The sequence below is a fragment of the Scyliorhinus canicula genome, chromosome 1 (genome assembly GCF_902713615.1).
Source record: "Scyliorhinus canicula chromosome 1, sScyCan1.1, whole genome shotgun sequence".
Taxonomy (NCBI): domain Eukaryota; kingdom Metazoa; phylum Chordata; class Chondrichthyes; order Carcharhiniformes; family Scyliorhinidae; genus Scyliorhinus; species Scyliorhinus canicula.
Window position 1 is genome coordinate 9,791,545 of NC_052146.1, and position 25,940 is coordinate 9,817,484.

At 51.0% G+C, this 25,940-nt stretch overlaps 1 protein-coding gene across 3 annotated transcripts in view; it reads left to right on the forward strand.

Moving 5' to 3' along the window:
• The first annotated feature begins 11,296 nt into the window (after nucleotides 1-11,296).
• Nucleotides 11,297-25,940, forward strand: part of chfr (checkpoint with forkhead and ring finger domains, E3 ubiquitin protein ligase) — a 67,291-nt gene continuing 52,647 nt past the window's right edge. For 2 of the 3 annotated variants that reach the window (XR_005461821.1, XM_038806669.1), the window contains exon 1: nucleotides 11,298-11,528. Coding sequence is in view for 2 of the 3 variants with exons in the window: in XM_038806669.1 (XP_038662597.1) it covers nucleotides 11,396-11,528 (133 nt within the window). In the remaining variant the exon portion in view is untranslated. Of the gene's footprint in view, nucleotides 11,529-25,940 lie in introns of all 3 variants that reach the window. The other variant, XM_038806791.1, reaches the window with a different exon arrangement.

Below are 25,940 nucleotides of genomic sequence, written 5' to 3' on the forward strand. Positions count from 1 at the left end.
GGTCTTCAACATGTTGGATTCATCAGATGAGGAGGGTCGGTACGTGTAATCAGCAGGAGGTTTCCTTGCCCATGTTTGACCTGGTGCCATGAGACTTGTTGGGGTCTCTGGTCGATGTTGAGGACTCCCAGGGCAACTCCTTCCCGACTGTATACCCCTATGTCACCACTTCTGCTGGGTCTGTCCTGCCAGGACATTCCCAGGAATGGTGATGGTGGTGACTGGGATATTATCTGTGAGGTATGATTCCGTGAGTGTGACTGGCTTGACTAGTCGGTGAGTCAGCTCTCTCATTTTTGGCACAACCCACCAGAGGTTAGTAAGGAGAGGTTTGCGGGGTCGACAGGGTTTGCTGTCGTCGTTTCCATTTTGGGATCAAACCCGGATTCCCAAAGATTTACCCTGGATCTCTGGATTATTTGCCAAGTGACAATACATTGCATCACTGCGTCTCCATCCTCCTAAAGGACACAATCCACCCCAATCACAAATTGAGATCCTAAACTACCAGATCTTCAGAAGGTAACTGCCCAGAAATAAAATTTGAGACCATCACATACACCCACACACACCCACACACGCAAACACACACACACACACACACACACGCAAACACACACACACACACACACGCAAACAAACACACAAACACTCACTCACCCACCTACTCTCTCACACTCACTCTCTCACACTCACTCTCTCACACTCACTCTCTCTCACTCTCTCTCACACTCTCGCTCACACTCACTCTCTCTCATACACTCTCTCTCACACTCACTCTCTCACACTCTCTCTCACACTCACTCTCTCTCATACACTCTCTCTCACACTCACTCTCTCACTCACTCTCTCTCACTCACTCTCTCTCACACTCACTCTCTCACACTCACTCTCTCTCACACTCTCTCTCTCACACTTTCTCTCACACTCTCTCTCTCACTCACTCTCTCTCACACTCTCTCTCATACACTCTCTCTCACACTCTCTCTCACACTCACTCACACTCTCTCTCACACACTCTCTCTCATACACTCTCATACACTCTCTCTCATACACTCTCTCACACTCTCTCTCACACTCTCTCTCATACACTCTCTCTCATACACTCTCTCTCATACTCTCTCTCATACACTCTCTCTCACACTCTCTCTCACACTCACTCTCACACACTCTCTCTCATACACTCTCTCTTACACACTCTCTCTCACACTCTCTCTCTCACACTCTCTCACACACTCTCTCTCATACACTCTCTCTCACACACTCTCTCTCACACTCACCCTCTCACACACTCTCTCTCACACTCACTCACCCACCTACTCTCTCTCACTCACTCTCTCTCACACACTCTCTCACACTCTCTCTCACACTCTCTCTCACACTCACTCTCTCACACACTCTCTCTTACACACTCTCTCTCACACTCTCTCACATGCCGTCTCTCTCTCACACACTCTTTCACACTCTCATACTCAGTCTCACACACACTCTCACATGTTCTCTCTCTCTCTCACACACACTCGCACACACACTCTCACACACTCAGTCTCACACATTCTCTCACATGCCCTCTCTCTCTCACACTCTCTCTCACTCACTCTCTCTCACACTCACTCTCTCACACTCACTCTCTCTCACACTCTCTCTCTCACACTTTCTCTCACACTCTCTCTCTCACTCACTCTCTCTCACACTCTCTCTCATACACTCTCTCTCACACTCACTCACACTCTCTCTCACACACTCTCTCTCATACACTCTCTCTCATACACTCTCTCTCATACACTCTCTCACACTCTCTCTCACACTCTCTCTCATACACTCTCTCTCATACACTCTCTCTCATACTCTCTCTCATACACTCTCTCTCACACTCTCTCTCACACTCACTCTCACACACTCTCTCTCATACACTCTCTCTTACACACTCTCTCTCACACTCTCTCTCACACTCTCTCTCTCACACTCTCTCACACACTCTCTCTCATACACTCTCTCTCACACACTCTCTCTCACACTCACCCTCTCTCACACTTTCTCTCGCACACTCTCTCGCACATTCTCTCTCTCGCACACTCTCGCACACTCTCGCACACACCCTCTCACACACACTCTCTCTCACACTCTCTCTCACACTCTCTCACACACTCTCTCCCAGACACACACAAACATGTTCTTACTCACACACTTGTTCTCACTCACACACGTGTTCTCACTCACATGTGTTCTCACTCACACAGGCATTGTCACTCTTGTGGTGAATGTATTATGCCAATAATCCACCATTGTATTTGTATCTATGCTGTTGCCCTTGTGGGCTTCTCCTATGGGCCATTGTATGGCATTATCCACAGGGGAACATGTTGGGACATGTATGGGTTCCACCCATGGCTCCTCCCCTTGAAGGGAGGTATAAAGAGCAGTTGACCTGTAGGCCGTTCTCAGTATTGGTTCAGTCGAGGCAGGCACTGTTCTAAGCTGATTAAAGCCACGGTTTACTTCTACTCTTGTCTCGAGTGAATTGATAGTCACATCAATTCTCACAGGCGTGTCACTCACACAGGCGTTCCCGCTCACCCGCGTTGTTGCTCGCAAGCGTTCTCGCTCACGTGTTCTCGCTCACACGTGTTCTTGCTCAACCGCGTTGTTGCTCGCAAGCGTTCTCGCTCACATGTTCTCGCTCACACGCGTTCTCGCTCACACACGTGCTCTCACTCACAGTTCTCACTCACACGTGCGTTCTACTCGCGTGCCTTCTCACTCGCCCGCGCCTTCTCACTCGCACGCGCCTTCTCACTCGCCCGCGCCTTCTCACTCGCCCGCGCCTTCTCACTCGCCCGCGCCTTCTCACTCGCCCGCGCCTTCTCACTCGCACGCGCCTTCTCACTCGCACGCGCCTTCTCACTCGCACGCGCCTTCTCACTCGCACGCGCCTTCTCACTCGCCCGCGCCTTCTCACTCGCACGCGCCTTCTCACTCGCCCGCGCCTTCTCACTCGCCCGCGCCTTCTCACTCGCACGCGCCTTCTCACTCGCCCGCGCCTTCTCACTCGCACGCGCCTTCTCACTCGCCCGCGCCTTCTCACTCGCACGCGCCTTCTCACTCGCCCGCGCCTTCTCACTCGCCCGCGCCTTCTCACTCGCCCGCGCCTTCTCACTCGCCCGCGCCTTCTCACTCGCCCGCGCCTTCTCACTCGCCCGCGCCTTCTCACTCGCCCGCGCGTTCTCACTCGCCCGCGCCTTCTCACTCGCCCGCGCCTTCTCACTCGCACGCGCCTTCTCACTCACACACATGTCCTGCAAGCAGACTTTCGGGAGTTAGGTAGGAAATTGAAACGCATGACTTCAAAGGCAATAATGTCTGGTTGCTCCCTGTGCCAGAAAATAGTGAGTATACGAACAGAAGGATTGAACAAGTGAATTTGGAAATGAACCTACGCAGGTGGAAGGCAAATCAGGAGGAGAGCATTTTGGAGATGGTGACCATAATCAATTAGATTTAGGATAATTATTCTCACGGCGCCGAGGTCCCAGGTTCGATCCCGGCCCGGGTCACTGTCCATGCGGAGTTTGCACATTCTCCCCGTGTTTGCGTGGGTTTCGCCCCCACAACCCAAAGATATGCAGGGTAGGTGGATTGGCCATGCTAAATTGCCCCTTAATTGGAAAAAATGAATTGGGTACTCTAAATTTATAAATAGAAAAGAAGATTTCGGATAATAATTGCTGACGGATAAGGATGGGTTGAGCATAAAAGTTCTTAACTGGGGAAAGGCTAATTTCATTCACTGGAAAAAGGCAGCACAGGTGTAGACATCTGGGGGGGGGGGGGGGGGGGGGACTGTGAAATATTCAAGGGCATTAACATAGAGAGAGAGAGAGAGAGGATGTATTAGCAAGTTTTGCAGCCTTAAAAGTGGATTTATCCAATGGCCAGGTGGGATATATCCTCGGCTGTTGAGGGAGACAAGAGAGGAGATGTCAGAGGCAGTGGCTGTAATTTTCAATTCAGCCCTGGGTCACTGTCCGTGGGGAGTTTGCACATTCACCCCGTGTCTGCGTGGGTTTCACCCCCAGAACCCGAAGATGTGCAGGGTAGGTGGATTGGCCACGCTAAATTGCCCCTTAATTGGAAAAAATGAATTGGATACTCTCAATTTAAAAAAAACTAAAAATAAAAGATGTTGGGGGGTAATTGGAACATTTGACACTCGGAAATAGACTAGAAAAAGTGGATAGATGGGCCTATTTCTCCGAGCAGTGAGGTCAATATCCAGTGGGCAAAGACTTAAAGTAATTGGTGGAAGAATTAGAGGGGGGTTGAGGACAAATGTTTCCACCCTGAGTGTGGGGGGTTCTGGAACTCCGTATCTGAAAGGATGTTCAAGGCAGAAACCCTCTTCAAATTTGAAACGACTTGGATATACACTCGAGATGCTTTAATCAATAGGAACTGGAACAAAGAATTCGACTGACAAGGACAAAATGGATCGAATGGTCTCTTGTGGTGTAAATCTTTCTGTGTTTCTAAGTAGTTGTGATCTGAAACGCACAGCCTGTAAGAGTGCTAGAAGCAAATTCAATAGTAACTTTCATAGAGGAATTGGATATACATAGGTCAGGGAGGGAAGAGCTTCTGATATGTGTTCAGGAGAATGTTCTAGAGCAGTCATTTCCAAGCCCATGGACGTGACCCACAGGTGTTGGGAGGGTCCATGGATTTTATAAACGCCGGCTGCGACCGGCTTAAAGAATGGCAGCCGTTCAGCGCATGCGCGCTCCCTCAGCAGTACGTAGGCCCAGAGCCCAGCGAGGCAGAACGCCACCTCCTGACATCAGTGCGCTGACCCAGGAGCAGATTCTTTTTAATTAAATGCTGGAGTCTTCCTGCCTGGAGTGGCGGCTGAGAGGAGGTCATACTAATGTCATGTGTTCTGGGCGCGAGAGAGATTTCTCTATTTTGTAGCTGCCAGCAGTGCTGGTGTGAGCTCCAGGGCGTCTGGTGAACAACCCATGAAGAAGAAGCTGAAAACAGGAACAAAGATGATTATTTGAGGTATGGTTTTGTTAATTGTGCCAATGCAAATTAGGATGCAAAGCCCATTTGTGTTATATGCAGGGAAGTACTGCCAAATAAATGTTTAAAAGCCCCAAAATCTCAGATATTTTAAGACTAAATATGGCAAGTTCCAGGACAAATCTCATGATGTTTTTCAACAGATGCAGTGAGATCTTAAATCATCTGCTGAAGTCCTTAGAGATGTAACATTGAAATGACAAAGCAAGTGAGATTGTGAGGACCGAGCAGGCTCACCTGTCACGTTACAGGTAAGCGAAAATGGTGGGTCATGAGGTTTGTGCTGCATGGGTCATCGAGGTCAGCCAGCGTGGGTTACAAAGGCCGGCAGTGTGGTTCAGCCTGCTTGAGTCACGAAGGTCGGCTGACGTGGGTCGCAAAGGTTGGCCGATTGGTTAAAAATGGACAGAAAAGTTTGAAAAACACTGTTCTAGAGATCAGCATGTTTCCAGTCCAACTAGGAAGGAGGCATTACTGGATCTTCTAGGCTGGGGATTGAGGTGGATCACGTGGATGAAATGTCAGTAGGGGAACATTTAGGGAACAGTGATCATAGTATTACAGGGTTTAGGGTAGCTGTGGAGAGTGCCAAAGAGCAAATTGCAGTCGGCCCAGCTTCAGTTCAGATGAAACAGAAAAAGATGCTGATAACAGATGTCAGGTTGATAATGCAAGTGAGAAACAGAGAGTTCAACGGTAAAGTGAAAAAAGAAATAAGAGGGGCAAAGAGAGAGTGTACGAAAAGACTGACAGCTAACATAAAAGGAATCCAAACATCTTCTCTAGGCATGTAAATAGTAAAGGTGGTAAAAAGAAGAGTAGAGTTGATTCAGCGCCAAACAAGGGGGTTTACAGATAGAGGGAGAGGGCATGCCTGAGGTCCTAAATATACGTGAAAAGGGAAATGTAGGGCTCTTGGAAAAGTGGAGGCAGTATGGAACAGGTTGGTCAGCACACATTCTCCCCATGGGTCTCACCCCCACAAAACAAAGGTGTGCAGGGTAGGTGGATTGGCCAGGCTAAATTGCCCCTTCATTGGGGGGAAAAAAAAATTGGGTACTCTAAATTTAAAAAAAGATTGGCCAGCACAATGAAAGAGCTAGCATAGGCACAAAGGGCTGAGTGGCCTCCTTTGGTTTGAATAATGATTGGAAAAAAGGATAAAGCAAAAGTATAGGACTCAGCCTACAGTTCCTGTGGAGAATGAACAGCCACTGACACCAATTGGGGTAGCAGAATGAGTGATTGAACATAAGGACTAGGAACAGGATTAGGCAATTCAGCCCCTCGAACCCGCTCCGCCATTCAATACGACCATGGATGATCGTGTCACGTTTGGACAGACTATAACAGCTCTTGAACCCTGAGATTGATGACTGTCCCTTTGCTGCAATGTGCAGTGTGGTTACAGGTTTTGGCAAACATTAGAATCGGGATGGGCGCTTAGGCCGGCGTCACCCAGGCAGCACAGGGCAATCAAATCAATTGGAGGGTTGCAGTGAGGAAGGTAATGTTGGGAAAGTGTCGCTGTAGAACGTTCCAGAGCTCCTATTTTTGCTTCTTCTCTGTCGCTCAACAGTCCAACTGAGTGTCATTTTGGTAATTGGCAGCACCTTGCTCCTAACACTGTGGAAATGTTTAAATGGAAAAGTTCTACCTCCAGCAATGAGCCTTCTGACTCCATTGCAAATGATTTAAAAAAAGAAGCTAAGAAATGTGTTTGTAAATACAACTTGAGTGAGGATTTATGACTGTAAATCCAAAGCAATCCCAATGTGACTCATTAGTCTCCCAAGTGCTGTCTGGTGAAAGTATAGAAACCAAATAACCTATAGTGACACTTGGAGACTATTCACAAGGAATACATCAGGAAACCACGATCGTTTTTCCAAAGTTGAGAAGAGGAATGTTTGCACAACAAGTTCCGTTTAAAAAGGAATTAATTGTCTCTGAACATGATGTGGTGGAGATGCCGGCGTTGGACTGGGGTGAGCACAGTAAGAAGTCTTACTTGTCTCTGAACAGGCAGAGAGAATATCTTGAGATTGTTGTGTTATGCTTCTTCATGTAGCGTCAGCTGCTTCCTTGATGTCTACTCTGACACAAGAAGCTTCAGACTTGGAGATAGGTTTAACACATTTATCGAACAGTTAATAATTCTCCTATTTGAGTTCGACTCTCCTGCTGATCTTGCTATATTCACTCAGTCTAACTAACCAGTCTGCTCTAAGCCATGCGGTGGGTGTGATGCTTCCGATCTGCCCCTGTCTCTCTGAGTGTCGCCTATGGAAAGAGCATGTGTGCCCTGTCCTTTTATATGGGTAGCCCTCTCTGGGTGTGTCTTGACTGCTCATTGGTCGTGTCTTATCTTACTGACCTATTGGTTGAATGTCTGCGTGTCATGATGTTTCTGGTGCTCCCTCCAGTGTTTATCTAGTCCCAGTGGATCTACATTAACCCCTTGTGTATCTACAGTGATGCATATCACCACAGAGATGAGCGTTCACAGAATTATAGAATTGTTACAGCACCACTGAAGGAGGCCATTTGGCCCATCACATCTGCAACAGCCCTCCGAATGAGCAACCAGCCACCCCCCCCCCCCCCCCCCCCTCCCTGTCACCCTACACATTGTTCCTTTACTTTTTCTTTTTTTAAATTAACTTAGTGTACCCAATTCAATTTTTTCAATTAAGGGGCAATTTAGCATGGTCAATCCACCTATCCTGCACATAAGAACATAAGAACATAAGAACTAGGAGCAGGAGTAGGCCATCTGGCCCCTCGAGCCTGCTCCGCCATTCAATTAGATCATGGCTGATCTTTTGTGGACTCAGCTCCACTTTCCGGCCCGAACACCATAAGCCTTAATCCCTTTATTCTTCAAAAAACTATCTATCTTTACCTTAAAAACATGTAATGAAGGAGCCTCAACTGCTTCACTGGGCAAGGAATTCCATAGATTCACAACCCTTTGGGTGAAGAAGTTCCTCCTAAACTCAGTCCTAAATCTACTTCCCCTTATTTTGAGGCTATGTCCCCTAGTTCTGCTGTCACCCGCCAGTGGAAACAACCTGCCCGCATCTATCCTATCTATTCCCTTCATAATTTTAAATGTTTCTATAAGATCCCCCCTCATCCTTCTAAATTCCAACGAGTACAGTCCCAGTCTACTCAACCTCTCCTCATAATCCAACCCCTTCAGCTCTGGGATTAACCTAGTGAATCTCCTCTGCACACCCTCCAGCGCCAGTACGTCCTTTCTCAAGTAAGGAGACCAAAACTGAACACAATACTCCAGGTGTGGCCGCACTAACACCTTATACAATTGCAACATAACCTCCCTAGTCTTAAACTCCATCTCTCTAGCAATGAAGGACAAAATTCCATTTGCCTTCTTAATCACCTGTAAACCAACTTTCTGTGACTCATGCACTAGCACACCCAGGTCTCTCTGCACAGCGGCATGCTTTAATATTTTATCGTTTAAATAATAATCCTGTTTGCTGTTATTCCTACCAAAATGGATAACCTCACATTTGTCAATATTGTATTCCATCTGCCAGACCCCATCCCATTCACTTAACCTATCCAAATCCCTCTGCAGACTTCCAGTATCCTCTGCACTTTTCGCTTTACCACTCATCTTAGTGTCATCTGCAAACTTGGACACATTGCCCTTGGTCCCCAACTCCAAATCATCTATGTAAATTGTGAACAATTGTGGGCCCAACACGGATCCCTGAGGGACACCACTAGCTAGTGATTGCCAACCAGAGAAACACCCATTTATCCCAACTCTTTGCTTTCTATTAATTAACCAATCCTCTATCCATGCTACTACTTTACCCTTAATGCCATGCATCTTTATCTTATGCAGCAACCTTTTGTGTGGCACCTTGTCAAAGGCTTTCTGGAAATCCAGATATACCACATCCATCGGCTCCCCGTTATCTACTGCACTGGTAATGTCCTCAAAAAATTCCACTAAATTAGTTAGGCATGACCTGCCCTTTACGAACCCATGTTGCGTCTGCCCAATGGGACAATTTCTATCCAGATGCCTCGCAATTTCTTCCTTGATGATAGATTCCAGCATCTTCCCTACTACCGAAGTTAAGCTCACTGGCCTATAATTTCCTGCTTTCTGCCTACCTCCTTTTTTAAACAGTGGCATCACGTTTGCTAATTTCCAATCCACCGGGACCACCCCAGAGTCTAGTGAATTTCAGTAAATTATCACTAGTGCATCTGCAATTTCCCTAGCCATCTCTTTTAGCACTCTGGGATGCATTCCATCAGGGCCAGGAGACTTGTCTACCTTTAGCCCCATTAGCTTGCCCATCACTACCTCCTTAGTGATAACAATCCTCTCAAGGTCCTCACCTGTCATAGCCTCATTTCTATCAGTCGCTGGCATGTTATTTGTGTCTTCCACTGTGAAGACCGACCCAAAAAACCTGTTCAGTTCCTCAGCCATTTCCTCATCTCCCATTATTAAATCCCCCTTCTCATCCTCTAAAGGACCAATATTTACCTTAGCCACTCTTTTTTGTCTTATATATTTGTAAAAACTTTTACTGTCTGTTTTAATATTCTGAGCAAGTTTACTCTCATACTCTATCTTACTCTTCTTTATAGCTTTTTTAGTAGCTTTCTGTTGCCCCCTAAAGATTTCCCCGTCCTCTAATCTCCCAGCAATCTTTGCCACTTTATATGCTTTTTCCTTCAATTTGATACTCTCCCTTATTTCCTTAGATATCCACGGTCGATTTTCCCTCTTTCTTCCGTCCTTCCTTTTTGTTGGTATAAACCTTTGCTGAGCACTGTGAAAAATCGCTTGGAAGGTTCTCCACTGTCCCTCAACTGTTCCACCATAAAGTCTTAGCTCCCAGTCTACCTTAGCTAGTTCTTCTCCCATCCCCTTGTAATCTCCTTTGTTTAAACACAAAACACTAGTATTTGATTTTACTTTCTCACCCTCCATCTGTTTTTTAAATTCCACCATATTGTGATCGCTCCTTCCGAGAGGATCCCTAACTATGAGATCATGAATCAATCCTGTCTCATTACACAGGACAAGATCTAGGACCGCTTGTTCCCTCGTAGGTTCCATTACATACTGTTCTAGGAAACTATCGCGGATACATTCTATAAACTCCTCCTCACGGTTGCCTTGACCGACCTGGTTAAACCAATCGACATGTAGATTAAAATCCCCCATGATAACTGCTGTACCATTTCTACATGCATCAGTTATTTCTTTGTTTATTGCCTGCCCCACCATATCGTTACTATTTGGTGGCCGATAGACTACTCCTATCAGTGACTTTTTTGCCTTACTAGTCCTGATTTCCACCCAAATGGATTCAACCTTATCCTCCATAGCACCGATGTCATCTTTGGGTTGTGGGGGTGAAACCCACGCAGACACGGGGAGAATGTGCAAATCCACACGGACAGTGACCCAGAGCCGGGATCAAACCTGGAACCTTGGCACCGTGAGGCAGCAGGGCTAACCCACTGCGCCACCGTGCTGCCACACATTGGGGCTGGTTTAGCACACTAGGGTAAATCACTGGCTTTGAAATCAGACCAAGGCAGGCCAGTAGAACGGTTCAATTCCCGTACCAGCCTCCCTGAACAGGCGCCGGAATGTGGTGACTAGGGACTTTTCACATTAACTTCATTGAAGCCTACTCGTGACAATACGCGATTTTCATTTCATTTCACATTGTTCCTTTTCAGATAATTACCCAAAACTAGGGGCAAGTGTGAGCTGGGAGGATGTGTTCTTTGTGTATGGTGGGAAGGAAGAGGCAAATGAAAGTACAGTCCAGTGGGACTCCTCTCAAACGCCGCTTTTTTTTGTTGGCGTGAAAAAATAGTTTGGGAAATAGTGTTTGCGGATCTGGGAGTCTTTCTGAGGGTCGGTGCAGTCTCGATGGGCTGAATGGCCTCCTGCACTGGAGGCATTCTCTGAGTCTGAGCTCAGGCAGTAATTCCAGGAGGCGCGCCTGGGGGGCAGCAGAGAGCAGAGGCCAAGCGCCCCCGATCACGTGGCCGACTACACGTTGGCTGCGGGGCCGGGCTTTGATTGACGTTGGCCTGGGCCACACAGCGGGTCGGACGGGCGGGCGCTCGGCCAATGGCGGCGCCCGGGAGGCGGGGCTGCGCGCGGGGCGCGCGGGGCGGGCGGGAAGCCGGGCCCGCCCTCAGGCCGGCCGGGCCCGCCCTGCGCTGTCAGCGGGCCCAGCCCAGAGCCGGGGGGCGCGGTGGAGGCTCCTCAGCTCCCTGCCCGGCTCTTGGAGAAGCGGCGATGGCCGGCGGCCTGAGGCGGGGGATGCAGCCGCTGGAGAGCCAGGCCTGGGGCCGCCTGAGCCGCATCGACCGCGAGAGTGAGAGCCACATCCTGCTGGTGAACAGCGAGTGGACTATCGGCAGGAAGAAGGGTGAGTGAGTGAGGCCTCGGAGAACGGGTATGCAGAGAGGCCGGCCCACAGCCGCTCCCGAGTGGGACGGGGCAGCAGGTCCACCACCTCCCCCTGAAACTGGCTTCATTATCCCCCGGGGGGGGGGGGGGGGGGGAGAGAGAGAGAATGGGGGGGAGGGGGGGGGGGAGAGAGAGAGAATGGGGGGGAGGGGGGGGGGGGAGAGAGAGAGAATGGGGGGGAGGGGGGGGGGAGAGAGAGAGAATGGGGGGGAGGGGGGGGAGAGAGAGAGAGAATGGGGGGGAGGGGGGGGGGAGAGAGAGAGAATGGGGGGGAGGGGGGGGGGGAGAGAGAGAGAATGGGGGGGAGGGGGGGGGGGGAGAGAGAGAATGGGGGGGAGGGGGGGGGAGAGAGAGGAGAATGGGGGGGAGGGGGGGGGAGAGAGAGAGAATGGGGGGGAGAGAGAGAGAATGGGGGGGAGGGGGGGGGGGAGAGAGAGAGAGAATGGGGGGGAGGGGGGGGGAGAGAGAGAGAATGGGGGGGAGGGGGGGGAGAGAGAGAGAATGGGGGGGGAGGGGGGGGGGAGAGAGAGAGAATGGGGGGGGGAGGGGGGGGGGGAGGAAGAGAGAGAGAATGGGGGGGGGAGGGGGGGGAGGGGGGGGGGAGAGAGAGAGCATGGGGGGGAGGGGGGGGAGAGAGAGAGAATGGGGGGAGGGGGGGGGAGAGAGAGAGAATGGGGGGAGGGGGGGGGAGAGAGAGAGAGAATGGGGGGGAGGGGGGGAGAGAGAGAGAATGGGGGGGGGAGAGAGAGAATGGGGGGGGGGGAGAGAGAGAGAATGGGGGGGGGGGAGAGACGGAGAGAGAGAGAATGGGGGGGAGGCGGGGGAGAGAGAGAGAATGGGGGGAGGGGGGAGAGAGAGAGAATGGGGGGGAGGGGGGGAGAGAATGGGGGCGAGAGAATGGAGGGGGGAGAGAGAGAGAATGGGGGGGAGGGGGGGAGCGAGAGAGAGAATGGGGGGGGGAGGGAGGGAGAGAGAGAGAATGGGGGGAGGGGGGAGAGAGAGAGAATGGGGGGGAGGGGGGGAGAGAGAGAGAATGGGGGGGAGGGGGGAGAGAGAGAGAATGGGGGGGGAGGGAGGGAGAGAGAATGGGGGGGAAGGGAGAGAGAATAGGGGGGGTGGGAGAGAGAGAAAGGGGGGGTGGGAGAGAGAGAAAGGGGGGGTGGGAGAGAGAGAAAGGGGGGGAGGGAGAGAGAAGGGGGGGGGGAGGGAGAGAGAAAGGGGGGGAGGGAGAGAGAGAATGAGGGGGGGAGGGAGAGAGAGAATGAGGGGGGGAGGGAGAGAGAAAGGGGGGGGAGGGAGAGAGAAAGGGGGGGGAGGGAGAGAGAAAGGGGGGGGAGGGAGAGAGAAAGGGGGGGGAGGGAGAGAGAAAGGGGGGGGAGGGAGAGAGAATGAGGGGGGGGAGGGAGAGAGAATGAGGGAGGGAGGGGGGGGGAGGGAGAGAGAATGAGGGGGGGGAGGGAGAGAGAATGAGGGGGGGGAGGGAGAATGAGGGGGGAGGGAGAGAGAATGAGGGGGGGGGAGGGAGAGAGAATGAGGGGGGGAGGGAGAGAGAATGAGGGGGGGGGGGGAGGGAGAGAGGAATGAGGGGGGGGGAGAGGGAGAGAGAATGGGGGGGGAGAGAGAGGAGAGAGAATGAGGGGGGGGGAGGGAGAGAGAATGAGGGGGGGGGAGGAGGGGAGAGAGAATGAGGGGCGGGAGAGCGAGAGAATGAGGGGGGGGGGAGGGAGAGAGAGAATGAGGGGGGGGGGAGGGAGAGAGAATGAGGGGGGGAGGGAGAGAGAATGAGGGGGGGGAGAGGGAGAGAGAATGAGGGGGGGAGGGAGAGAGAATGAGGGGGGGGGGAGGGGAGAGAGAATGGGGGGGGGAGGAGAGAGAATGAGGGGGGGGAGGGAGAGAGAATGAGGGGGCGGGGGGAGGAGAGAGAATGAGGGGGGGGGAGGGAGAGAGAATGAGGGGGGGGGAGGAGAGAGGAATGAGGGGGGGGGAGAGGGAGAGAGAATGGGGGGGGGGGAGAGGGAGAGAGAATGAGGGGGGGGGGAGGGAGAGAGAATGGGGGGGGAGGGAGAGAGAATGAGGGGGGGGAGGGAGAGAGAATGAGGGGGGGGAGGGAGAGAGAATGGGGGGGGAGGGAGAGAGAATGGGGGGGAGGGAGAGAGAATGGGGGGGGGGAGGGAGAGAGAATGAGGGGGGGAGAGGGAGAGAGAATGAGGGGGGGGAGGGAGAGAGAATGAGGGGGGGGGGAGGGAGAGAGAGAATGAGGGGGGGGGGAGGGAGAGAGAAAGGGGGGAGGGAGGGAGAGAGAAAGGGGGGAGGGAGGGAGAGAGAAAGGGGGGAGGGAGGGAGAGAGAAAGGGGGGAGGGAGGGAGAGAGAAAGGGGGGAGGGAGGGAGAGAGAAAGGGGGGAGGGAGGGAGAGAGAAAGGGGGGAGGGAGGCAGAGAGAAAGGGGGGAGGGAGGGAGAGAGAAAGGGGGGAGGGAGGGAGAGAGAAAGGGGGGAGGGAGGGAGAGAGAAAGGGGGGAGGGAGGGAGAGAGAAAGGGGGGAGGGAGGGAGGGAGAATGAGGGGGGAGGGAGGGAGAATGAGGGGGGAGGGAGGGAGAATGAGGGGGGAGGGAGGGAGAATGAGGGGGGAGGGAGGGAGAATGAGGGGGAGGGAGAGAGAATGAGGGGGGAGGGAGAGAGAATGCGGGGGGGAGGGAGAATGAGGGGGGGAGTGAGAATGAGGGGGGAGGGAGGGAGAGAGAAGGGAGGGAGGGAGAGAGAAAGGGGGGAGGGAGAGAGAAAGGGGGGAGGGAGGGAGAGAGAAAGGGGGGAGGGAGGGAGAGAGAATGAGGGGGGGAGGGAGAATGAGGGGCGAGGGAGGGAGAATGAGGGGGGAGGGAGAGAGAATGAGGGGGAGGGAGAGAGAATGAGGGGGGAGGGAGAGAGAATGCGGGGGGGAGGGAGAATGAGGGGGGAGGGAGAATGAGGGGGGGAGAGAGAATGAGGGGGGAGGGAGGGAGAGAGAAAGGAGGGAGGGAGGGAGAGAGAAAGGGGGGAGGGAGAGAGAAAGGGGGGAGGGAGGGAGAGAGAAAGGGGGGAGGGAGGGAGAGAGAGAGGGGGGAGGGAGGGAGAGCGAAAGGGGGGAGGGAGGGAGAGCGAAAGGGGGGAGGGAGGGAGAGAGAAAGGGGGGAGGGAGGGAGAGAGAAAGGGGGGAGGGAGGGAGAGCGAAAGGGGGGAGGGAGGGAGAGCGAAAGGGGGGAGGGAGGGAGAGCGAAAGGGGGGAGGGAGGGAGAGCGAAAGGGGGGAGGGAGGGAGAAGGGGGGAGGGAGAGAGAAGGGGGGGAGGGAGAGAGAAGGGGGGGAGGGAGAGAGAATGAGGGGGGAGAGAAAGGGGAGGGGGGAGGGAGAGAGAGGGGGGAGAGAGACGGGGGGAGGGAGAGAGAGAGGGGGGGAGGGAGAGAGAGAGAGGGGGGGGAGGGAGAGAGAGAGAGAGGGGGAGGGAGGGAGAGAGAGAGAGGGGGGAGGGAGGGAGAGAGAGGGGGGAGGGAGAGAGAGAGAGAGGGGGGAGGGAGGGAGAGGGGGGAGGGAGAGAGAGAGAGAGGGGGGGAGGGAGAGAGAGAGAGAGGGGGGGAGGGAGAGAGAGAGAGAGAGGGGGGGAGGGAGAGAGAGGGGGGGGGGAGGGGGAGAGAGGGGGGGGGGGGGGAGAGAATGAGGGGAGGAGGGGGAGCGAAGGGGGTAGAGAATGAGGGGGGAGGGGTGGAGAATGAGGGGGAGGGGGGGGGGAGAATGAGGGGGAAATGAAAATCGCTTATTGTCACGAGTAGGTTTCAATTAAGTTACTGTGAAAAGCCCCTAGTCGCCACATTCCGGCGCCTGTTCGGGGAGGTTGTTACGGGAATCGAACCGTGCTGCTGGCATGCCTTGGTCTGCTTTCAAAGCCAGCGATTTAGCCCAGTGTGCTAAACAGCCCCTGAGAATGAGGGAAGGGAGGGAGAATGAGGGATGGGTGGAGGGAGGGAGAATGAGGGGGGAGGAGGGAGAATGGGAGGTCGAGTGGGGAGGGAGGATGAGGGAGGGGGAGAATGGGAGGTCGTGAGTAAGGAAGGAGAATGAAGAGGAGAATGGGAGTGAGGGAGAAGGGTGGGAGTGAGGGAGAATGGGGGTAGTGAGTGAGAGGAGAGAGAATGAGAAGGATGGGAGTGAGGGAGAATGAGGGGGGACGAGGGAGAATGAGGGATAGTGAGTTGGGGGAAGGGAGGGGGAGAATAGTTCAGTTCAAGTTATTACTGGCTGCCTGCTCTTTGAACAAAATGCCCAGAATTGCTAAAATTTATATTTTAAATTACACCTTATTTTTCAATTTTAAAAGATTACTTTGAGGTCCAATCCTCGTTGACAGAAAGAAAGAGGAAATAGATTGCGGCCAGACCCTGGCTGAGGTTTCAGTTTTACTTTTTTTTTTCCAAAAAGACGAGCCTTGTTTGTGGGATCTTCTGGCTCTTGTTAATTTAGTCGAAGATTCTTGTGAGAGTTTAAATGGTGATTGGGTCAACTTCTGCCGGCCAGGACACAGCTGAGCCTGATCCTGTGTATTCATTTTAAAAATATATTTTAATGCAGATTTTAACATTGACAACACACCATTATAAGGTAAAACCAACACAAAACCCCAAACCCCCACTGCACTCGCTAACCCCCACTGCACTCGCTAACCCACCTTGCTCCAACCCCCCCATTGCAGTTGAGGGTAGCCAGCTCCTTGAAATGTAATCTCAATAAACCCCATCTCTTATTGAACCCCTCCCCACTTCACATTTTCTAAGTACAAGAACTTCATTAAATCCCCCAGCCACTTTGAGACACATGGCGGAGAAACTGACCTCCACCCCGAACAGACCTGCCTGCGCGCAATCAGCAAGGCCACGGCTAAAACATCTATCCTGGCTCCCGTTTGCAACTCCAGCGAGTCTGACACCCCAAATATGGCCCCCAGGGGACTGGGCTCTCAGTCCACGTGCAGGATCGGCGACATGGTGCTGAAGAGCAACCTCCAAAATTTCTCCAACTTTGGGCAGGACCAGAACATGTGAATGTGATTGGCTGGGCCCTTCCCACACCGCTCACAAATATCCTCCACCCCCTCAAATAACCGGCTCATCCTTGACTTCTTCAGGTGCGTTCTATGTACCTCCTTTAGCTGTATCAATCCCAGCCTCGCGCACGAGGTTGAGACATTCACCCTCCGCAGCACCTCACACCATATCCCCTCCGCCAGCGTCATCTCCAGCTCTTCACCCCCTCCACAGATGTTTGTCATCTTCCAAATTCCTCCCATAAATTGCTGAGATGACGCCTGCCTCCAATCCCATCACCGACACCACCCCCTCCAACAGCAGGGAGGGCGGCACTGGAAAAGTGGGAAAAATCCTTTTCGCAAAATCCCGTATGTGCATGTACCGGAAAATCTCCCTTTGTGGGACCCCAAAGTTCTCCCCCAGCTCTTCCAAATTCGCAAACGGTCCTTCTAAAAATAAGTCCTTCATTTCCATCACCCCTCATGTCTCCCATCCCATAAACCTCATATCCATATTCCCAGGCTCAAACCCATGGTTCCCTCGGATCGGCATCAACATCGACCCCGTCCCCAACCCAAAGTGCTGCTGATATTGCCTCTATATTTTCAGCGTGCCCATGCCACAGGGCTACCCAAGTACTTCCCTGAGGCCAGCGGGAGGGCACCGTTGCCAGCGCCTGCACCCTGACCCCTTATAAGAGCCTGCCTCCATCCTCTGAGGTCCGTGTCCCTCTATCCCTCGTAATCCTTACCAACGTACCTGCCCAGACAACCAACAAAACCTATCTATCCTCCCCTTATAAATAACAATTACAGCAAAAAGACTGGCAGGCACTGAAAAGAAACCACAGCAAAATGCTCATCTTAGTCGCCTGCAAATATTAGGGGCAGGTCATCCCACCTCAGTAAATCTGCCTTAACTCTGCCCACCAGACTCAACTTACGGAGCCGAGCCCAGTCCCGAGCCACCTGTACTCCCAGTTACCTAAAGTGGGTTGTTGCCAGCCTAATTGGCACCCACCTCCTGCACGACTCCTGCCCCTGTAGAAGACACCACAAAACACTCGCTTTTTCCCAATTTAACTTGTAGCCTAAGGAAGCCCCAAATCTCAAACAGCTTCTTTCCCGCTGTTACCAGACTCCTGAATGACCCTCTTGTGGACAGAACACATCTTCTCGACTGAGTAGTACTATATTCCGTATGCTTCACTCGATACCTGTGTCTATGTATTTACATTGTGTCTTTAGGTATGTCTGATTTTTTTTCATGCATGAACAATCTGCATAGACTACGCAGAACAATACTCTTCACTGTGCCTCGGTACATGTGACAATGAGTTAAATCATAGTCATCTCCTAAGCACTCTCAATATATCCCCCATTGAAGAGCCTGGGTTAGCGAGATACAGCAACAGATCATACGCACACAGGGGCATCCTATGCTGCACCCACCTCACCTCAGTACTATGGCCAAGGGCTCTATTGCCAGTGCAAACAGAAGCACACCTGCCGGAGAAAGCATCACATTCAACAGACGCTGCACATTTGATGACAACTGCCTGCGCTTTACGAACCCCGCATGATCCACCCCAATTACCTTCAGAAGGCACTCCTCCAACCTGAGTGGCAGCACCTTTGCCAAAATCTTGGCATCCACATTCAACAGAGATATTGGCCTGTAGGGCCCACACTCCACAAGATCCTTGTCCTTTTTAAGCAGTAATGAAATGGATGCCTGTCCCATTGTGCCTTATTAACCGTGTCCTCAAACATCTCCACCAACTATCCATCAACTTTTTATAAAACTCCACCATGAAGCCATCCGCCTGTTACATCTTCCCTATCAATGCTGCACTTCTTCCAGCCCTGCACTCTCCTCTCCTACTTGGGACCCTCCAACCGCCCCAAAAACTTCCCCATGTCTGACTCATCCCTGGAGGCTCTGATACAAATTCTTAAAGAACTCCCTAAATTTGTTCACCTGCTCCAGCACCACCAACAGCTCCCCTGTCCCATCCCAGACCCGAACAATCTCTTTCGCAGCCGCCTACCGCTGAACTGGCCCGCCAACAAGCGGTCGGTCTTCTCCCCGCACTCGTATACCCCCCAACCCCCCCCATCGACTGCCGAACTGTCTTTCCCGTGGACAGAAGGTCAAACCTTGCCTGTGATTCCTTCCCCCTCACCAGAAGATCTGGAATTGGATCCTCCGCATACCTTCCACCCCCCTCCAGAATCTCCTCTCCCAGCCACTCCTCTCTTGCCTCCCTGTCCACCTGAACCTTAAACAAGATGACCTTGCCCCCTCTACCGCTTTCAATGTTTCCCACACCACTGACGGTGAAACCTCCCCATTCCTATTCCCATACTCGATCACCTTTCCCATTTTGGTACAAAAGTTTGTGTTTGCCAACAACTCCACGTCCAACCTCCATGCAGACCTCTGTGTCGGCCCCTTCTCCAGGATCACACCCACCCCTTGTGGAGCATGGTCCATTTGGATTCAGCACTGTATTCAAGTCCCCATCCAGTATTGACTGGTGTGTGTCTAAATTCGGTATGGCAGCCACCATCTTCTTCATTAACCCTTTGTCATCGCAATTCACGGCGTACACGCTAACCAGTCCCACCAACCTCCCCTCCAAAGCATTATTGTTATTGTTACATACTTACCCCCCGGTCAGCCGCCACATTCTCCATCTGGTACCTCACCCTCTCGCCCACAAAAACCGCTACCCCTGGGCCCTACTATCAAAGCCTGAATGGAACATCTGACTCACCCAGCCCTTCAAAGCCTCATCTGCTCCTTTACTCTCAGGTGGGTCTCTTGCAGCAGCAACAAGTCGGTTTTCAAGACTTTCAAATGTTAAAAGACTCGCTCGCTTCACCGGCCCCCAACCCTCGCACGTTCCACATCACCACCCAGACCTCCCCCCCCGCCGCTTCGCCCCTCCTATCAGTCAAAACCGCTACTCCTAGCCCCGCCCAACTGGAAGGATCCAGCCTTATCTGCCTTCCCCCCCCGCCCACTTCCCATATACTCCCCATCCACTTCCACTCGACAGCACCTTTCCCATTATCGTTCCCATCCTCCCCACCATTCAAATTTAGAGTACCCAATATTTTTCCCCAATTAAGGGGCAATTTAGTGAGGCCAATCCACCTTTGGGTTGTAGGGGTGAAACCCATGCAGACTCGGGGAGAATGTGCAAACTCCACACGGACAGTGACCCAGGACCGGGATTCGAACTCTGGTCCTCCGCGCTGTAGGCTGCAGTGCTAACCACTGTTGCCTGCCTGCCCCCCCCCCCCCCAAAACCACCATTCACACCTCCCGAGCCCATCAAAACCTGTCCATACGATTTCCAACGACCGCGACCCCTCCCCCCAACCTTGCTCCTGTCACTAGCCAACTTGCGTTTGGTTGCAAGGTGGCCCCTGCCAGAGCCCCCTCCCCCACTTAGAAAAAAACAACATCAACAACCCCCACACACACATCTCCCAAACTCCCAACGCAGTAATCCCTCAAACCCAAAAGAAACAAACCCCAACCAATCACCATGAAGCCCCAAACCCAACCAATCACCATGAAGCCCCAAACTATCCTTTCCCAAACTCAACTTGAGGAAAAAAAAGAGAAGAAAAAAAGAAGAGATTAACACCAGCAAAATTCAAACTCATTTCAGTCCCAGTCCTTCAACATGCACGAGCATCTCCGCTTCCTCTGTAGTAGTCAAAGCAGTAGCCTTTGGAGTTGTGTGAGCCTCCGCTTTGCCGGATAGACCACCCCAAACCTCACATTGCTTTTGTACAACGCCGTCTGCCTTCTCACCAGTTCGGCCATGAGATCCTGATATATACGAATACCAAAGTCTCGCCCCTCGATTCAACTTTGCCCATCTTGGCACCTTTTCCTTCAACTGATAGCTGTGGAAGCAGACTATCACAGTTCTTGATGGCTCATTCGCCCTTGGTGTCGGCTGGATCGACATGTGACCCCTGTCCAACTCGTATAGGGAAGGTGGGCCTCCTCCCCCATCAACTTGGCAAACATCTCTGCAAAGCACTCCATTGGCCTCCGGCCCTCCAACCCCTCAGGCAGCCCCAACATCCTTCGGTTCTGCCTTTGTGACCTCTTCTCCAGGTCCCACACTTTGGCTGTCAGCCCTTTGTTACTCTCTACCGCCCTCCACAGCTCCTCGCCCATCGAGGTGAACTTGTAGCTGTGCTGCAACAATGCCTCCTCCACCCTTTCAACGCGTCTCCTTCCTCCCGCACCTCCATCAACGTCTTTGCCAAAGCCGCCTCCATCGGGGCAAGAGTCTCATCCACCCACTCCTTGAGCGAGGTCACCATCTCCTCGCGATGCTTCTCAAAGTGCTTGGGAAACAGCCACTCAAAATCCCCCGCCATCACTTCGGCTGGCTTATCCACTGTGATGGGTGCGGCCCCAATCGGCAAGCCTGCTCCCTGCCATCTTTCCTCCCGCTGAACCCCCCACCACCACACTCACTCAGGTGGAACATTGCTCCCTCCCTTTTTCCCCAGATTCTTTTTCTGGGATTTTGACATCCTTGGTTGCCTTCGACTTTCCAATGAATAATTCTCCCCAGAAACTGGGTGCGAAGGGCCAAAAAAACAAAAGCTCCAGCAGGAGCCACCCAACGTGAAATCTCCACCTGTATGTTGCCACCGGAAATCCCCCTAATTCTGTCTATAAAGAAATAATTTGCATTTCTTTTAGCGCCATCAAGACCTCAGGGTGTCCCAAAGTGCTTCACAGCCAATGAAGTACTTTTTCTGAAGTATAATGTCTCTTATAATGTAGGAAGTGCCACAGCCTACTTGTGCACAGCAAGATCCCAGAAACAGCAATGTGATAATGACTAGATTATCTGTTATTTAGAGGTGTTTGCCAGAGCAACTGCCTTGCTCTTAAAATATCTCCTAGCACTATTTGATGTTCACCTGGCAGAAAGGACCAATGGGATCTTTTGTTTGGCAGCTCGTCCATAAGACGACACATCTGACAGTCCAGAACTCCCTTAGTTCTGCATTTCCCAGTCTCTGGTACCAGACCTAAAGCTACAACCTTCTAACTAGGATAAGAATCCTTCCACTGTTGGTTGCTGGAAGAATTCCTTCCTGCTTTGTTTAATATTGTGTGCTAATTCCTGCTTCCACATTGTTCTTCTGATCTGAGAGTTCCTGTATTCTCAGTGACCTTGTTCCCCCACATTTCTTCATTAAGAAACATCATTTATGACGAGCAGGGAATGTGCCATCACTACCTGTATCAAGTCCTGAAAGACGTGCTGTTAGGTGAATTGGACATTCTGAATTCTTCTTCCATGTACCCGAACAGGCGCCGGAGTGTGGCGACTTAGGGATTTTCACAGTGGGAGGAATCCGGAGCACCAAGAGGAAACCCTCACAGACACCGGGAGAAGGTGCAGACGCCGGACAGACAGTGACCCAAGCTGAGAAGCGAACCTCTACTGTGCCGCACATTAACTTATCTGCCAGACGGCTGAGATTTTCCACCATTTTCTGTCATAAATGTAATGCTGATTGGAGAGTCTGCAACATGGATTTCAGGATAAGGGATCAGCCATTTTGGAATGAAATAAAAAATGTCTTCACTTAAACTTTTGTGAATCTTGGAACTTTCTACCTCGGAGGACTGTGGAGACTCAGTACTCGAGTGTATCAAGACGGGGCAACAGATCTTTGGGCAATAACGGAATTAGGAGATTTGGGGATAGTGTGGAAGGTGGAGTTGAGATAGAAGATCGTCCGTGATCTTGTTGAATAGCAGTTCAGGTTCAAATGGTCGCGGCAGCTCTTATCCCTTATGGTATATTAAAATCGAGACTGACATCCGGATTCCGTATTGAGGGAGTGCTGGACTTTCAGAGGTGCTGTCAAACCGAGGCCCGTCTGCTTTCACAGGTGGACACGAGCTATCCCATGACTTTATGGGTTCTCTCCCCAGTCTCCTGACCAATACTTACTTTACAATCAGTGTCACAAAAATACATGATCATGTCATTATCACACTGCTATTTCTGGGAGCTTGCTGTGTACAAGTTGACGACCAAGTTTCCTACATTACAACAGTGACTACACTTAAAGTTAGCTCCCTTCTCTCTGTCCGATGCAGTCAGACCTGCTGAGATTGTCCAGTATTTTCTATTTTTGTGGGGCTATATGGTGGCGCAGTGGTTAGCATTGCTGCCTCACGGCGCCGTGGACCCGGATTTGATCCCGGCCCTGGGTCACTGTCCGGATGGAGTTTGCACATTCTCCCCATGTCTGTGTGGATTTCACCCCCCATAATCCAAAGATGTGCAGGGGAGGTGGATTGACCATGCTAAATTGCCCTTTAATTGGATACTCTAAATTATTTTTTAAAATTCTGTTTTTGTTTCAGATTCCAGCACCCGCAGTAATTTGCTTTTATCTTAAAGTATTTAATTGATGGTAGCGTGCTATTATGTAACCCATAGTTGTGAAAGGCATAATTGAAATGCAGTTTCTTTATTTTTTTGTTCTTTTTCTGTTCTTGTATCCCAGGAACAAAGAAAGCTTATTCCTCGCCACCATCCCCACCCCCAGCCAATTTGCTTTAAAGCTGTTCATTTTTTTTAAGCTATGTTGCATAATAAGTTACACAGAACATGTTCTTGGGCTGTCATCACAAGTGCCACAGCCTCCAATCTCCGTTCATTAGCAGATTGATACATTGGCTGTCATTGGTGCCTCCCTGATGCACACTGTGTCCTGAAAGAATTGTGAAATTGGATTTATAACCACGTGGGCATTTGCAGTTTAGGTTAGATTGTTTGAATTATGTGATCAAGGTAATCTTCTGTTTACCTGTAACTTTATATCTTTTCATAGAATAAACTGCCCTTTTCAACCTGTTTTCAACCTACACGCAAGTATATCCTTCCTTAGATAAGGAGACAAAAACAGTACACAATATTCGAGGTGCTGTCTCACCAAGCTTCTGTACAATTGCAGCTAGACATCTTTGCTCCTCTACTCAAATCCCCTCATGATCTAGGCCAACATACCTACTCACCATTTGCCTTGATAGTTGCACCTAGGTTCTAGTGACTCATGAAAATGAAAATCGCTTATTGTCACGAGTAGGCTTCAATTAAGTTAGTGAAAAGCCCCTAGTCGCCACATTCCGGCGCCTGTCCGGGGAGGCTGGTACGGGAATCGAACCGTGCTGCTGGCCTGCTTGGTCTGCTTTAAAAGCCAGCGATTTATCTCAGTGAGCTAAACCAGCCACCCAGATCCCTTTGGACACCAACACTTCCTAACCTCTCAATATTTAAGAAATATTCTGTCTCTGCTTTTGTTCTACCAAAGTAGATAACTTCACGCTGATTCACAATATATTCTGTATGTTATGTTCCATTCCGTTCATTTCTTAGCCATTCACTTGTCCAAGTCCATTGAACGCCTTCTTGCACCATCCTCACAACTTGCATTCCCATTCGGGTGTTTGTGAATGAACCTCCAAGTAATTTTAAAAAATAATCTTTATTGTCACAAGTAGGCATACATTAACACTGCAGTGAAGTTACTGTGAAAATCCCCTAGTCGCCACATTCCGGCTTCTGTTCGGGTACACAGAGGGAGAATTCAGAATGTTCAATTCACCTAGCAGCACGTCTTTCAGGACTTGTGGGAGGAAACAGGAGCACCCGGAGGGAACCCACGCAGACACAGGGAGAACGTGCAGACTCCGCACAAGATAGTGACCCAAGCCAGGAGTCGATCCTGGTGCTGTGAAGCAACAGTGCTAACCACTGCCTTACATTCCAGACCTCCATCACTTTAGTTTTGCTATTTTTTGTTGTTGAGAGCTGAATCCAATACCTGATGCCTGAGTCATTCACAGGTCGGTTTTGTAAGATTCAATTTTTCCATCTAGCCTCCTTTCCCCTCCCCCTCCCCTCCTTCTACCCTCATCTCCCCTAACCAGTCTAAAAAGATTTCCATTCGCTCCTCCATGCATCCCCGTTTGTTTAAGTGTATCCCATCTTTCTTGGCACAAGATTGTGGAGCTTGTTCAAGGAACAGCTATTGCATGTTCTTGATAAGTACGTACCAGTCAGGCAGGGAGGAATGGGTCGAGCGAGGGAACCGTGGTTTACCAAAGAAGTGGAATCTCTTGTTAAGAGGAAGAAGGAGGCCTATGTGAAGATGAGGCGTGAAGTTTCAGTTGGGGCGCTTGATAGTTACAAGGAAGCGAGGAAGGATCTAAAGAGAGAGCTGAGACGAGCAAGGAGGGGACATGAGAAGTCTTTGGCAGGTAGGATCAAGGAAAACCCAAAAGCTTTCTAGAGGTATGTCAGGAATAAAAGAATGACTAGGGTAAGAGTAGGGCCAGTCAAGGACAGTGGTGGGAAGTTGTGTGTGGAGGCTGAGGAGATAAGCGAGATACTAAATGAATACTTTTCGTCAGTATTCACTCAAGAAAAAGATAATATTGTGGAGGAGAATGCTGAGACCCAGGCTATTAGAATAGATGGCATTGAGGTGCGTAGGGAAGAAGTGTTGGCAATTCTGAACAAGGTGAAAATAGATAAGTCCCCGGGGCCGGATGGGATTTATCCTAGGATTCTCTGGGAAGCCAGGGAAGAGATTGCTGAGCCTTTGGCTTTGATTTTTAGGTCATCATTGGCTACAGGAATAGTGCCAGAGGACTGGAGGATAGCAAATGTGGTCCCTTTGTTCAAGAAGGGGAGTAGAGATAACCCCGGTAACTATAGGCCGGTGAGCCTAACGTCTGTGGTGGGTAAAGTCTTGGAGAGGATTATAAAAGATACGATTTATAATCATCTAGATAGGAATAATATGATTAGGGACAGTCAGCATGGTTTTGTGAAGGGTAGGTCATGCCTCACAAACCTTATCGAGTTCTTTGAGAAGGTGACTGAACAGGTAGACGAGGGTAGAGCAGTTGATGTGGTGTATATGGATTTCAGTAAAGCGTTTGATAAGGTTCCCCACGGTCGGCTATTGCAGAAAATACGGAGGCTGGGGATTGAGGGTGATTTAGAGATGTGGATCAGAAATTGGCTAGTTGAAAGAAGACAGAGAGTGGTAGTTGATGGGAAATGTTCAGAATGGAGTTCAGTTACGAGTGGCGTACCACAAGGATCTGTTCTGGGGCCGTTGCTGTTTGTCATTTTTATAAATGACCTAGAGGAGGGCGCAGAAGGATGGGTGAGTAAATTTGCAGACGACACGAAAGTCGGTGGAGTTGTAGACAGTGCGGAAGGATGTTGCAGGTTAC